Source organism: Euprymna scolopes, chromosome 43 (assembly GCF_053919585.1).
Source record: "Euprymna scolopes isolate OS-2025 chromosome 43, ASM5391958v1, whole genome shotgun sequence".
Lineage (NCBI taxonomy): Eukaryota > Metazoa > Mollusca > Cephalopoda > Sepiida > Sepiolidae > Euprymna > Euprymna scolopes.
Window position 1 is genome coordinate 11408108 of NC_136524.1, and position 16875 is coordinate 11424982.

The 16875-nt window shown below is 30.0% G+C and overlaps 1 protein-coding gene across 3 annotated transcripts in view; it reads left to right on the forward strand.

Annotated features, from left to right (window-relative positions):
• The first annotated feature begins 1126 nt into the window (after positions 1–1126).
• The window catches only part of LOC145268186 (uncharacterized), an 86561-nt gene continuing 70812 nt past the window's right edge, over positions 1127–16875 (forward strand). For 2 of the 3 annotated variants that reach the window (XM_080123417.1, XM_080123419.1), the window contains exons 1-2: positions 1127–1780; positions 15879–15977. In XM_080123417.1, coding sequence (XP_079979543.1) covers positions 1604–1780; positions 15879–15977 — 276 coding nt within the window. In that variant the 5' untranslated portion in view covers positions 1127–1603. Of the gene's footprint in view, positions 1781–7381; positions 7524–15878; positions 15978–16875 lie in introns of those variants that run through there. The other variant, XM_080123418.1, reaches the window with a different exon arrangement.

The following is a 16875-nucleotide window of genomic DNA, read 5'->3' on the forward strand; positions in this document are numbered from 1 at the left end:
TCGAGAAATTTTAAAATGGAAGCCAAGGCTTTATTAATTGAATCGGGCGGAACCCTCCTGAAATGAAACAATTAATTTGCCGGGATGTTAAAATGCAAATGTGCCATAAAGCGAAACCTTTCTCGAGCCTTCAAGTTCGTGATTTTTATATAGATAAAAAGAAAATAATAAAAGAACTACTACAAAAGGCCCGTTAGGTTTTATGATAAAACATGCTTTTTTTTTCTCTCCTAAAAATTAACTAATTAATTATATAATATATATATATATATATATATATATATATATATATATATATATATATATATATATATATATATATATATATTAATCATCTCTGGATCATTATTATTATTGCACGTGTAATCTGTTTACTTATAAAAATAGGTATAACTTTTTCGTAGCAAAGCTCCAACTACCGTTTTCTTTTCCAAAATTTTCTTTCGCTTAGTAAATAGTAAAGCAAACCATATTTTACTTCGTCTAAGTAAATCTTTCTTGCTAAATTATTTTTTTTTTATATAATGTTTTCTTTAAAATTTTCTTTATACGTAAAAAAAAAAGACCTACGGGGGGGGGGGGGGCATAAGAGTTTATCCGACAATTACCGAACACTACCGATTAGCACATCAAATTGTTAATTTTCCAAACATTGCCCATCCATTTACGTATTGTATCCCCCCACACACAAAATCACCCGCATGTTTTTGACCTTTATTTTACTGTTAAGATTTCTTTTACTCTTCTTTCTTGAATCCTTTTCATTTAAAAATCAAATCAACCCTTAATTTCACATTTTTTAGCTACCCCCCTTTCTCTCTTTGTATGAATCTTTTTTTTTTATCGTCTCTGTTGAGTGTTGATCAATATTAAGTTAAAATTCTCTTTTTTCTCTCTTCACTTTTGTGAATATAACTTCCTCTCCTTCGTGATTGACTTATGACATTTTCCTCCCTCCTTCTCTCTCTGTATGTATGTATCTTCCTCTTTTTTGTTACCCCCCTACATCCTCTTTTTAATACCACCTCGTCTATGAATAACCTCGTCCTCTCTCTCTATCTAAATATAACTTTCTCCTCCTCCTTCATTATATGTTAACCCTCTTTTATTGCTTTCTTTTTTCTGTTCTTTGAACTGTTCAAACCTTGAACAACACCCCTCTCTCTCTCTCTCTCTCTCTCTCAAAACGTCTTATTTCTCACGCCTTTTCTCTATTTATATCTATAATATCGCTTCCCCCCTCCCCGTCTCTTTGGTCTTTAACTTCTTACAGTTTTCATTTTTACCCTATCTCCTTTTACCATATCCCTCAATAACATACTCTTTCTTTGAATATCACTCCCCTTCTCAAATCCGTCTAACATTGTCCAGTTTTCATTCACTCACCCCGTCTTTCGCCTGTTGACACACTCTCTCTATAAAACATCAAACTCTCATCCACCGAATAAAACTCGAGGAGCAAACCACACATTCTATGACGTCATACGGTTCTCACAAAATGGCGGCAGATTCGCTGATCTCTGCGTATAGCAAAGATTCGTAGTCATAGGCAACAGAAATGTAGTGGATTTTTTTGTCCATCTCATGGCTATACAGTACCCTGATGGACGTTATGTCGGAGCCGAGGAGGTTACATTTTACAACAGTCGGTCCGATGGGGAAAGAAAAGAAAAAGAAATCGTCGTCGCCACCGACCTTACGTTTTACGCTAGCGCTGAGAGAATCCAACGATAAAACATGTCCCGAATTTTGGTATGCCGACTTGATGAAAAATGCTTTGGTAATGTCCACCTTCTTACACTCGCATATCACCAATATTCATTCGTATTTTTAAATAGATGGTGTCAATTAGTTTTTCACTTTAAGTTTCTTAATCTCTTTATGCACTTCGTTTTTAGCGCACTTTTAAAGCAAAACTTACGATTCTCTATTTGTCTCCATGGATTTTTTACAAATTTAAAAGAAATGCACTTTTCTCTCTATATAAAAAAATATTGTCAATTTTTTTTTTTTAACTATTTTTTTTTTTTTTTTTTTTTTTTTTTTAAAGATTTATATACGCTTTTTTACTTTTATACTTAAGAGTAAGGACAAATAAGTTAGCTAAAACTCCAACCCAATCAGGGTGAAAGAAAAAAAAATATATTACACATTATTCCCGTGTATTCAATGCGCCTTCTCTTATTAAAGATAGAACTAAATAAAAATGACGAATATATAGATACATGTTAACCTTTTCGACAGAATAACATTTTTGTTGCTTCAAGAATATTTGACGCATTAAATTTTGCGTTTTTATTCATACAATTAGTTTATTTTACGAATGAATAATAATGCTTTCTTTTAATGTTTAGCCATTTCAGCATTCGTGGTGTGGTGTACTGGGTAAATAAGCTTCTGTTAGTTTTAGTAGTCCGAAACTGAGAAACTTCACCCCCCCCTCTCTTATTTACTTTAACTATCGTTTTAAGTTGTTTTTATTTTTATTTTGGCCTTATCTGGTACGTTCATAAGCTTTTTTTGTTTTTTGTTTTTTTGTAAGGTGAATTGATTTTGTTAGTGTATTTTTTTTTTATTTTTTTTTTTTGTATTTTTCAATTTATCTTGTCAATTAATTTATAACTAATATATCCCATTTCCGTTGGTTGAACATATGTACTTCTATACTCTTTGAGAGATTTTCAGTTTTCCAGATTAGTTGCTTATCTTGAACTTTTCAGCTTTATGATGGCTGGCATTAGTTCAATAACTATTTGATTAAATTAAACATTTTAATTACATGGCTTGAATAAACCAACTGATTTGAAAATGTTTTGATATCTTTATGCACTCGTACGTTTTGTTAAATTTTCTGATAACTTAAATTGTATTTTCGGATTGTTTTGAATGCATTTTTTTTCTTGCTGTATTTAATTTTCAATATTTAGACCGTGATTTAATTATTTTCATTGATATTTTTTTGTGATATTTAGCATTCCAGTAATTTCCAAAATCCTTGTGAATTAATGAATTAAACAAAATAAAAATAGGCTTCAAGTTCATTTTATTTAGGTTGGCCATAACATTGACTATAAGTAATCGGTGTCGAATTTTAGTCTAATCAAGAGAAGGTGGGAATATCGATTAATAGATATCGGGAAGCTTAATAGATCACGTCCCCCACCCGATCCCTTGTTATATCCATTCTCTTGGTTTTAAGTATACACAAATTGGTAAGAAAAATCACGGACAAAGGACTATAACTATTCAGTAAGGCGCGAGTATGTATACCGTTTCCTTCGAGTCCGAATTAGTGTTAGTGTACTCTGCATAAGAAATAAGAAATTAAAAAATACAACTAACTCGTAAGAGATGCAATTTTCTTTTAGAAGACTTTTTTTTTTTTTTACTATGCTTTTAAACTGTAACACTGGTACAATACTAGCGTGTGTAAGATAAACTTTTACCTGGGGGAGGGGGGCTATACTTAAAACGATAGTTCATTAAAAAAGTTAAACCTTTCTCAAGTGCCCTTCTCTTTGGTTGTAATGGAGTAGATATAACATTTCCAGAGAAAAGGGCATTAAAGCCCATGTAAACATTACAGTATACATTTCTTTAGCATAAAAAATATGGGGTAACATCAATTTAAATTTCAGTGGTTCAATTTTTATCCTGTCTACGTTCCTTTTGTAGTGATATTTCTTATATCTTTATTTTTACTATTTAAATTTTGACAGCTTTTTCTTTTTTTTTTTTTTTTTATTTATTAAATTCAAATATTTTCGAAACAATTATTTCGACACGTATTTTAATATCTTCTGGTAATTTTAGAAATCCATTAACCTGATGGAAGATTGTTAACTTTTCTCTTGTGCTGACGGAACTCAATCTTCCAGGTAATGTTAAAATACAAGTTCCGTTATTTCAAGTTATTTATATCCGATTTTTATCAAACGTAAAAATGCTTTTTCTCTCGGAAAATTTGTTTCCCTATTTCGAGGGCAATTACTTTCGGCAGCCTCGTAACTCCCGTTCTCTTTGTCCTTCAGTTCTTGCATTTCATGAGCGAGGCTTCTGACAAAAGGGGAAGAATTGCTGTTTTCTGGGTCAGAATTTATTATACTTATAATCTTGTATTTTTTATTTTTTTTAATTTTTATAAGTGGTTTCATGCCTTGTTTGGAGTGATTTTCTATTTTATATAACAATACACAATGTCCTAAGTCTAAATAAGGTAAACACTTGCTTACAATTACGACTTGAAGCATTCGTGCCGTCGACTTCACTAAACGGAACCATCTCCATGAGGCTGCTCTATTTAAACAGTATTCATTCTATATTACACCATGGCAGCTGTTGTATGCCCCACGTGTGGAGTCCGAGAGACTTAAAAAAAACTATTAAAAAAAAAAAAAACTCCTACCACCGCCTTATTTCCGTCGATACTCGCACATTTAAACCCAAATTCTTGTGCTAAACTTACACCCTCCCCGTGTTGAAGACAAACAAGTACATAACAATTCTATTCTTTTGTATCAATTCTAGTTTCTATTTCTGGTTTCGATGCTAGTGCAGAGAGTGATTGATGCGCGCTATTTTTTAAATCATATTTCCAAGTTTAATTAAAGTTTTGATATATTTTTTATTCAATTGTAAGGTTTAAGTATAGAATAAGTATAAAACACCCTCTCTGTTCCATTCTTATACATGTTAAGAATGGCTTTTTTAATGTTATTTACGTCCGGATCACTCTCTGCACTAGTACTCTGGTTTCAATTCATTTAAAGCTGGTTATCAGTATTCGCCATTTTAGTGTGATTTTTTTATTGTCTTCACTGCAGATAATTTATCACGGGCAAATATTAAGTGGTCTAAGCTATTTTCCTTTTATTTTGACGTAGCTTTATGAAATGGAAATATTTCGTTGTTTACTTTCAATAAACACAGGAGGACATACCTAACTTCATTATAGACAATCGCCGAATGGGAGCTAAATATTTTGGCTTGGATTTCCCATTCTTACTGATCCGCGCTACATTTCAAATAGTTAGATGAAAGTACAGAATAGGTACACAACACAACCTCCTGCCCCCCCCCCATGTTAAGAATGGCTTTCTAAATGTTATTTCGGCACGGATCAGTTAGTGCAGGTGCAGGAGTATTTTTTTTAAGTCCTTGTGTATTCCTCACTAAAAAGTTTTCTATTTGGTTTATCTCAACCTAGCAATAGTCGAGTTTTTGCACCGATTTCATTCCTACAGGCAATTCTGGGAAGTAGGGTTAACTGGGGGGAAAATGCATTCTCTTATTTAAAAAGAAAAAAAAAAAAAATAGTCCACGTGCTTTTTTTATTCAGGCTGTTTACTCGATCTTTGTCAATTATATTAATTCTCGTAATGTCTTAAATTTGCATAAAAAGTAATTTGCCAACACTCTCCACTACTTCTCACTCAAATAGATTCTACTTTTTAAAGGCGATTACGTGTGAGCACTAAAAACAATTAGTTTGTCATAAATTTAGCGTAAAACGATCCACTTCAGGGTCGTTTTATGGCAATTATTTTTCCTTATGCCCACTGTTTATTCACATGTGGTTTTTGGGGTTAGAGGCAGAAATCGCATAATTTTACATTTATATTTACGAAACTGATCCTCACTATAAAGACTAATAATTTTTACTTTTTTTGTCCCTTAAGTTTTTCAGGATCTTCATACTTAATCACCCCAAGCATTCAGTATACAAATTTATCGGTATTTCTTCGTAATCTTCTAATGCTCGATAAGAGGGATAGATATTCTAGATTAAGACCATTTTTATTTTGTCGTAATCCAGAGCGAGAGCGCTCATTTTAAGGAAGCTAAATTTCCCTCAAATTAAAAAAAATAGCTTAGTTTCTTTCTGCCTCTCGGCAGTTTCCATCTAGAACAAGTCAATTTTTATTTTCATCCCATATTTTGTCGGGACGGGGGGGGGGGACTGTCTATCTGCCCTATGTAACTTTCAACATCTTATTTAAAAAAGCAAAATAAAATTAAAGACTCGTGCAACACCAGATAGTGCTTAGGAGACTGGTATTAGAGTAATTGTACATAAAGCCAGACCCTAACTTTCAAACACGCCAGCAGGTGGCGCCTGTATCAATTGAGGTATAGAAGCACAAAATGGGTATAATTTTCCAATCAACCCCTTATAATAAAAATATATAAAAAAATACGTCAACTTTTTTATCAATTAAAGAGAAAATAAGGAACACGATTTATACTAAAATTGAAATTTAAAAAATTAATTCAAAAGGAAAAGTTGTTTCTGCGTTAAATGTAAAACACTGTTTCATGGATGTAAAAAAAACTAAAATATGTCAATTATTTACTTAAACATTGTATTAAAAAGCAGAACACGATTCATACTGAAACTTGACAATAATTAAACAAATTAAAAACGAACAATTAATTTTCCAAAATTAAAATATTTTTTAATGAAAACGAACGATAAGTATTTTTAATGGGTCTATCCCTTTTAATACAATTAAGTAAATAATAAATTTTAGTTTTTTACATCCATGAAACAACAAAATGTTTATTTACATTTAACGCAGAAACATCACAACTTTTCCTTTTTAATTCTTGCTTTTATTTTAATTTCAATTTTAGTATAAATCGTGTTCCTTATTTTCTCTTTTCAAATGAAAAATTGATAAAAAATAGTTTACGTATATTTTTATTGTAATAAACATACAATATATTTGAACGTTGTACCCATTTCGTACCTCTATTGACATTTGCGAGCGCCACCTATCGGTGTGTTTGAAAGTTAGGGTCTGATTTTATGCACAATTACCATAATTAGTAATATTTGGGGCAATTCGGAAGATTAACTCGTTGTTCTAAGGGAGGTAATTCTATTTTACTTAAATAGTCGCATTTTACGGTGCAAGTGCACTGCACTTATTGATCCGTGCTGAAATAAACTTTATTATTTAGGAAGAATTTTTAACATGGGAAGAGCCGAAGAGGAGGGTGTTTGGTACCTCTGTAATTTAGCCTTACAATTTAATAAAAACAGAAATTTGATTAAACTTAAATACTATTTTAAAAAAATAGGGCGGATGTACTAGCATCCATTTTTTTTTTTTTTTTATAAATGTTATGAAACTGGGTATTTGTATCCTAGACCAAATGAAGACTTTACAATTAAAAAATAGGTTTTTAAGAATATTCGGGTCTGTTTTGAACGAATATCACTAGGTACCTCCACGGCGATGTGTAAAACGTCAGTAGTACAGTACACATTTTAATAGTGACGTCATCATTTCGTGTGTTTGTTAATTTTTATGGATAAGCGTTCTCGTTATAATTATTAATGGAGTAACGTTTTTGTTTTTTTTTTGTTGTTTTTTTGCTATGGATAAGAAATATAAAAATTTTGTAAAACATTTTTATTAACGAACTACACAGACTAGAGTTAATAAAATTTTAACGTCTTCTGTTGACACATGTATTTAAAAATGTTCTTTGTGTCCAATTTTATTTATAACTTTGAGGTAAGTGAAATAAATAACAGGATTATATATATATATATATATATATATATATATATATATATATATATATATATAAATTACTATTTTTTAATTATTTGATATTTTCAGCTTTAAAAAATGTTGAAACTTTTATCAACCCACATTTATTTTGCTTCGTTTTCGGACCATGAAATATGGGGGGGGGGGGGTAGAACACCTAAAAAATATTTCCGCTAATATATTTAACGAAACCTACTTTTAATATGTAAGTTTATTTCAGGAAAATATGATTATTGATTTTTACTATATTTTTAAAACATGGGTGTGTGGCTTAAAAAACAGGAACGTTGTTTTAAAGCGTCGATAATGTAAACACGATTTTTGTCTCGCATTTTCATTTTTTGTATGCTGTAAAAAATTATTTTTTAAATATTAGCAGTTTATTTGAAGCTTTTTCTATTAAATGATAAAAAAGTTAGGATGATAATATTAAATTACAATTACATCGTGTAACATATAGGGGGGTTAAAACTGTGGCGCGCGTTGGAGGTACCTGTCGCCGACAAGTAGTTTTCTGATATTAAATACCTTTTATTTAAAATTTTGGTTATCTTTCAGATGCAAGGTTCATTGTTTACTTGCGGTTTTAACGATGTAAGATTCCGTTGTACGGAAGACCAAATCGGCCAAAATGTCTATGATGTTTTTATTGGCGCTTTTCTTCGTATTTTTAATAACATTTTTTTGCACCATTTACAAGTTCTTTTTACAAATAATTTTTTTAATACTGTAATAGTAAAATAAAGATACATTTATTAGTTATACGAAAAAGTATCTCGTAATGTTTTCACACGAGATTTTTTTCCTGTTGATTTCTTTTTTTTTTTAAATATTAAAATTGATTTACTATTTAAAGTGATTTTAAAGCCTTTAACATGACGGAGTTTATAATGAAAACCAAATTACCGTTAAAATTAAAATAATCTTTATTAGAAATTTGTAACAAAATAACAAAATTATAAAACTATAAGATTAAAATTGAGAACTTTTAATTAAATAACGTGAACATTTTATAATGAGTGTTTTCATGAAATGTATTTTTAAAATCACTTTAAATAGTAAATCAATTTTAATATTTAAAAAAAAAAAAGAGAAATCAACAGGAAAAAAATCTCGTGTGAAAACATTACGAGATACTTTTTCCGTATAATTAATAAATGTATCTTTATTTTACTATTACAGTATTAAAAAAATTATTTGTAAAAAGAACTTGTAAATGGTGCAAAAAAATGTTATTAAAAATACGAAGAAAAGCGCCAATAAAAACATCATAGACATTTTGGCCGATTTGGTCTTCCGTACAACGGAATCTTACATCGTTAAAACCGCAAGTAAACAATGAACCTTGCATCTGAAAGATAACCAAAATTTTAAATCTATTTGGGTTTGTTCTACAATCCGGAGGCATAAAAAAAGGAAAAGTTACTTTTACTTTACTGGATAAGTTTGTAGTGTTTTTATGTAATGTAAACTGTTTAATCGATTCGAAAAACAGTGTCAAGCGTTAAACGAGAACAAAAAACTGGGCACGTTTTATCTCCTATATTTTTGAAGTTTCGACAACGACTTAAAAATAAACAATGTGAGCCAGTAAATATCACGGTAACATTGTGTGGGTTTCTACCACCATTTTGTTTAATTTTTATTTTTAACTGATTAGCGAGATTTCAAAGATGTTAGATCCGTCCCAGCCATTTTTTTCTTGTTCTCGTGTAACGCTCAACATTATTTGTTTTTCGAACCGAATAAACATTTAAAAATAAGTGAAAACACTAAAAACTTATCCAGCTCGGCAGAAAAGTAACTTCTCTTCCCTTTGGTAACATTTATCTGTTATTGTGATCAGTGCTAATTTACCACTCTTGAATCTATTGTGAAACAAATTCATTTACTTAAAAAAAAAAATTACAATATAGCTAAATGATGATTGTTATTGTTTTAAACTTTTTACGTACTAATTCTATTTTTTTTAGATTTGTCATATTTTCTCGTTTAGTTTTGGAAAATCAACAGATAAAATTTAATAGGTGCAATCTGCAATCCTGCTTAAATTGGATTTTTATCGTCTCGTATATAATTTCTAACATATTTTTAAAATGTCGGTTCCTTTTAATATTCTTTATAATACTGAATGATTGATCTAAGATCAACCATGAAAATCTAGCATTTATTCGTTCATTAAACGTAAAAATCGTTTCTCACGATTTTTATACATTTGTGTATCTCTTATTTCTCCCCATAACTAATTTTAGATTAAAATTAGTTTCGTTTTTAACCCGAGTCATATTGTTGAAAGAAGAAAAAAAGCTAAATATTTTTTTTCACCCTAAAACGAACAGATTTATTTTCTATTACACAAAAAGGAAAAAATAAAAGCTGCTACGTTTAGGAATTTTTATTTTGTCACGGAATAAAAATTAATTCAATGACAAATTCACCGTGAAAATTAAAAAAAAAAAAATCTAATTTTTCGCTTGTTAGTTCTGGATCGATTATTTTTTTCCAAGTAGGATTTCTTCCTTCTCCAAGAAGCAGCACTGTCAATTTTCTTTACAAGACCTTAGAATGCTGCTGAGAGGTCGTATTTTCTAGTGTGATTAGTGCAAAAAAATGTATATTAAAAATAGGTCAGTTTATATATATATATATATATATATATATATATATATATATATACTTTTATCAACCAAAGCATCGTTTCGCATTCAGTCTCCCAGCCATTTCGCATCTTGTTTTTAGCATTTTCATAGTGTGAATTTCGTTTTAATTATATTTTCCGTATCCTTTTATTTTATATCATCGAAACTATTGATTGTATGGCGGGAAAAATCTAGTATAAGATTTCTGATCTCGTTATAGTTTTTCCAAGGAAGATAACTCTTATGTAAACACCATGCAAACTATTATATTATTAGATAAAATTATGGATTTTTTTGACTCCTACATCCACACAATTTTTAGTAAGTTCTTCCTATGATTGGATTACGTTACAAGATTGTTTACTCGAGATAAAATTTAAATCCAATTCCCATACTGTCGATCTATCCATTTGATTAATCGGTACTTATACAGTTTAATCAAGACATTAAATAATGAAAATATCGAAAAAAAGGTTATATTGTACGTATCCGTTTTGGATTAAAGAAGATCCCCGAAAAAAATTTTCACGTAATTTGATAGTTTTTTTTTTTTTTTTTTTTTTTTTTTTACAACGGAAAAATGTTTTTATAACAGCACATTGAAGGTTTCTTCGAATTTTTGAACACGCCACGGGGAGATAACTCGGTTGAGAGCGCCGATACCCCCTCCCCATCTTTAATACTAGCTTTTCTTCCTAAAAATCGAACCTTTTGCTCAGTATCATAACAATATTTTTTTTTTTTTTTTCGCTGTAAAAAAAAAAAAAAAAAAAAAAACTACTTGATGAAATTAAGTGAAAGTTTTTTTTCTTTTTCGGGAGAACTTCGTTCCATAACAGATACGTACAATATAACATGTTTTCGGTATTTTCATTTTTTAATGTCTTGATTAAACTGTATAAGTATCTATTAATCCTTATCCTCGAATGGCTTCTAGTTAGACCTGTTAAGTAATTAAAATAAACTCAGATTCTTTACCAAAAGAATTATATATTTCTCCATGCAGTGAGTGAGTGAGTTCTTTCAAAAGATGAAAACATTGATTTCTTGGAAGGGAGACAACCATGTAATTTTAAACTTGTTTTTAACGTGTGGAAAATGCGTAACGTGTGTGTGTGTGTGTGTGTGTGCGCGCGCGCAAGTGATTATGTTGCTTCATGCGCATAAACCCTTTTGAAAAATTTCAATTTTAACTAAATATGATGGTTAAATTGTTTTGTTATTAAACTAAGACATTAGTTGTTTACAAACCCTAGCCGAGAAGTCACCATGGTGTTTAAACATAGTTGTTTTTTGTGCCAAGTTTATGAGAAAGGTGACTTTTTCCTGCCAAACTGAAGTATGCAATTTTCAATTCTGGCTTTCGCTTCTCTTTTTGAGAAGAGATTAGTTTATTGCTACTCATCTTTGTTATTCGTTTTGACCAATGTAATCTTTGACTTAAGAGATATCCTTTCTAACTCAAGCAATGCAGCATTGCAGCATCTGTATGGAATTTTAAGGAACCCCCCTTTACTTAATCCACTGTTCTGTTGGCTATGACCATGTAGAAGTCTTACGTAATTTGTAACTGTATTCTTAGTATCGCCTCATACTGAAGATTACACTTCAACCTCCAGGAGACTCCTTGAGAACTGTAGGCACCTCCAAAAGTCACCACAAAATCACCCCCCCCCATATGTGAAACGATGTAACTTTATTATAAATTAATATTATCAATAATAACTTTTGTACCATTTAAAAGAAGGGAAAAATAAACCAGAAATAATTAAAAAAAAAATGTTTTTCATCGTACGAAATTAATGAAATTTCTAGGTGAAAATTGTGTTTACATAATTGGCGCTTTAAAATAACGTTCCGATGTAGTAAGCATTTCGAACTTGAAAACATACCTGTGTTTAATAAATCTAGCAAAAATCAACTAATGGTCAGATTTTCGTAAAATTTTCAATACTTATCCATTTTAGAATGAAATTACATATAAAATGCAGTTTCCATAAAATATACGAGGGGAAATATGTTTTTAGTACGTGCCCCCACCCGCCCCTATTTATTTTTTCGAAACAAAATATATTTAAATCTATCAATTTCTGTTTATTATGAAACATAAGAGTTCAAATAAGTAAAACATTTTTAAAAATTTAAATACACATTGAACAACAATTTACCTTGAAGTTGCAATTAAAAAATGATATAAATTTAATGTTTTTTTTTTTTAATAGCGTTTTTTCAAATTAATATATACTATAATCCATTGAATTGCCAAGAAAAAGAAACTTTGTAAACATTAATTTTTAAAAGGTTAAAACTCCATTATTTCAAAATGTTCCCTTACAACATATTTTTAATATTTAAAATTATTTTTAATATTAAGTTTTAATATAAACATGGCTCTTGTCAGCTATTTTATCACCAGATTAAAACCGATTTGAAAATATTATTGTACAATATTAAGCATTTTGTAGCCCCCCCCCATTTTGTTTGTCTCTTTTTACCGAAAAAAATATGGAAGTTGGCAGTTACCCAAAATAAACACTTGTAAAACCGTATTTGATATTTAATATACAAATGTTTATAATATTATTAATTGCAGTTTGAAGAAAATAAAGAAAGGTTTTAAAAATCATTAAGTCGCTTCTGCTTTTCCATAATTCATATAGTTAACACAAGTCTGACGTCACGGAATCGTGCAGATTTTTTTCACATTCATTTGGAGATACCTAGAGAACTGGTTATAGTTATTTGTGGAAAATTTTAGTATGAATTTTAGGACCCTTAAATTTATTTTCTTTATTTAGATATGTATTTTTAAGATTTGTCTCTATAGACATATTACTAATTCATTTTAATGGCTCTCATAGTGTACAATACAGATTATCAATCCTCGGGTAAAAAAAGCAGAAACATAAGAATTATAACTTCATTATATAAAAAACATTACCTAAAAACTGCTCCACACAATATGGATATCATGCATCAATAAAATGGTACTGTAATTTTACCAACAAATCACTTTTAGGTTAAAAATCTGACATCCAAATACTGGACAAAATCTTTTTATAACTTTACTTGATTCATGAAGTGTCTAAGAATTTACATTTAAAACATATCTTATCCTATATGGTATTTAAGTTAGGATATTTTAGGTTTCTTAAAATTTGATAGTCAAGTTTTTTTTGTTTTTTTTTTTTTTTGTAAACGGTCATCCTGTGATCACCTACCAAATAAGCGTCAACTACATTTTGTTTTTTAAATTTTATTTTGGGCAAAAACTAGTGAATGTATTTTATATATAATGTATATTTACTAACCCGTTGAGGACTCTTTCAGCTTGAATTTTTCTGTAGTCATCAATACTGAATTTATTGAAATTAATAACCATTAATCTTTTCATTTTGGTCAAAATGTAATTTACAGTAAATTTTCATATTTGTGCTATTCTAGCTCCAGGAAATTTTTTTTCTTGGGGGGGGGGGGTCAATTTTCTTATGAAGTTCATGCAGAATTTTGTTAGAATCCAATGGATTTAGCGAAACCAGATAAAAAAAAAAGATACTTTCTGATCAACTCTAATTTTATTCCTTTGATATCAGATGTTTTCATCAATCATACCAATTTAAAATTTTCAGATAGCTTATTGAAAAGAAAAAATTATGAATTAGTCGGTTGACAATAGTTAATTCACAAGGTGCCTTTAGTAAGTTTTTAGACTTTTTTGTACAGGCATTTAAAATTGTCGTAGACACTATAAAATTCAGTTTTCTATCTTGTGAGATGACTGACCAGTTGTTAGGATTTCAGGTTCAAATGAACAGCTACAGAAGGAATTGGAATACACCCTACTAAAGCCTGATTATCACAACTGGTGAATTTCAAAAATGCAATCTGGATGTGAGAACACTTAAGAACGATATGCAATAAAATTCCATTTTGAACGTGGAAAAAAATGCCACAGAAACATGGAATGCTTCATACTGCTTTTGAACTATCTTGCATGAATTGAGCATCAGTTTTTGAGTGGCATAAGAGATTCAAGAAAGGCAGGTAGTCTGTGAGGGATGATGAGAGGTGTGGGAGGAGTAAGGAAGTTGAAACACTAGAGTTGATTGGCCAAATAATTTCATGTATAAGGACCATCATGTGCCTGAGACGATAAATGCAGTTTGCTGGCAATGTGGGAACTGTACACAAAATTATTAGTGGTAAACTGAAGATGCAGAAGATTTGCGCTAAGTTTGTCCCAAGGGTGTTCCATCCTTGTCACAGACTATTTGATTGAGATGGGCATCAAGACAGTACCTCGCCCTCCCTATAGTCCAGAGCTTGTTCCCTGTGACTTTTGTTTATTCCCCAAGCTCAAGGAAAACATGAGAACTGTCTTTATGAGACAATTGAGATGAAAGAGGCTGTTACGAGGATCATTTCCTCTCTCACGCAAGAGGACTTCCATGGGGCTTTCCAGTTGTTGAAACAGCGAAAGTGCATTGCAGTCAAGAGAGATTACTTTGATGGGATTAGAGTGGTTATGCTATCAATAAAAGTTCCCATACAAAAAGTTTGGAAACTTATTGAAGGCACCTCAAATGGAAATGCAATAATACACATGTTTTGCAAATTTCTACCTCTAACTATTAAAGTTAGATCCACCAAAATTTTTATAAAACAACTCTGCAAAATTTTTTTTTTACACTCCAAAATTTGAAATGAATTCCGTAACAAAATCCTCATTCAATTTTATTATCCATTCAATATTCCTCATTAAAAGATCTATAGAAATTTAGTAAAGCATAAAATAAATCATGAAAATAAAAAATCAAAAGAATAGTTTTGTTTTATTATGTGAATTGTATTTAATTTCTTACCTCACCTTTTTTTTAATTTTTTTTTTTTTTTTATAAATACCATATTATTTAAACGATATGGACTTTATAGGGTAGTAAGAGCATTCGTTTATACTGCATATAAAATCTGGATTGATTGCTCACGAAAAATATTTGGATTGAATAATAGAAACTTTTCACTTTAGATTTTTGCAACAGAATGAAAACTGATCATGTTACCAATATACATTAGAGTAGATGCAATATTTGAAAGACACTCTAATTTTTATGACTAACGATGGATATCTATGAAAAATGTTACTGAAATATTATGGTTTTAAAAGAGCAATGGCACTAAAGTGATATTTACAAAAAAAAAATTAAACAAATCCTTGAAGCAGGTTCTTATCGTCCCAATTGTATTTGTAAATACAGATAATTGATTAAATGTGACTTTAATATTTTTCACTTGCCAATTTCATAGTCTGATAGTATCCATTATGCTATCCTCACTCCTCTCCCAAGTATGATGCTTTGAAATGTAATATTAGAACCTAGCAAAAGTAATTGGATAAAATTTACTTCAGTCACCCAAATTATTTAGCATAAAATAGGTTTTCTGCTATTTTCAAACAACTTATGATTTTACTTAACTAATTTCAGTAAAAGAAACAGCAAAAGTGTTATAGCATTCATCCATACTAAAACGAAGTTGTCTGGATTAATATTGCCAATTTTTTTTTCCATTATAGGGTTTGTGGTTAATGTAATTCATCTTGTAATAATTTGTTTATAAAAATGAGTACAGTTATTTCAAAAAGTATGATTGCTAACTTTTTATCCATTTCTTTATACAGGGAGATTGTAAAAATGCAGAACCTGGGGACTTTGATATAGAAGATCATAATGAAAATGAAAGATTGGTTGCTCTAGCCAGGTCCTTTGAAGAGAGATATGTAAGTTTATGCAGATCTTATTTCTATTAAGGTCTTTATTTATTTTTATTTTACTTAAATGCATGAGATTATATTTTGTGTGAACACTGAAAAACTTGGCAGAAGAAAAATACAAGGGGGTGGGATCATTTTATGTTCATTTAACAAGATATTACTTCATTTCTAAGCCATTCTAGCATTATTTATTTTATTTTTCTTTTATAACCACTAACCTTATGTCAGTTTAGGATTGTTAGCATATGTTGAAAAATAATTTATTGGTAGAAAGGAAAAACAATTAAATAGGAATATGTCTTGTACAAATAAGTTAATTATCGAACACAAAACTGTCTTACCATTAGTACAAGCAAAAAATAAAACAAGACTTCTTCAGTGGAGAAATTAAAAAAAAACAAAAAAAATACTTACGGTTTCTTTTTGCTGTGCCTCCAAATGTCTTCCCATCTTCAAAACATAGCTTGATTCATCACCAAATACAGGCGTATTAGTTTTTTCATTCATTTATTTTATGTCATCAAAACTGCACTTGTCAAGGTTGGGGGCTGTCAAACCATATTGTTTTGAGAAATATTTAAATTGTTTGGCTTGGTTGTTTTGGACAACACGTAATGAGGGCCCAAGAACAATGACACGTATGCGAAACTTGTCTTTGTATTAAGTTTTAAAATGAAGGAAGGCTGATTAGATGATTTAACACGCTGCACAAAGATCTGTAACTGACTGATGCGATCAGTTGGAGACAAAAATCCATTGTGGATGTTACTGTAGCATGGGATTAATGCATGAAGTGTTTAAATTGTCTTGTTTTTAACTGTGTTTAGATATCTTTTTGGTCTGTCCAGTTAGTGGTTAACGAAACCTAGGTATACCAAGTTCAAATCCAGTTTTTTGCTTAGAA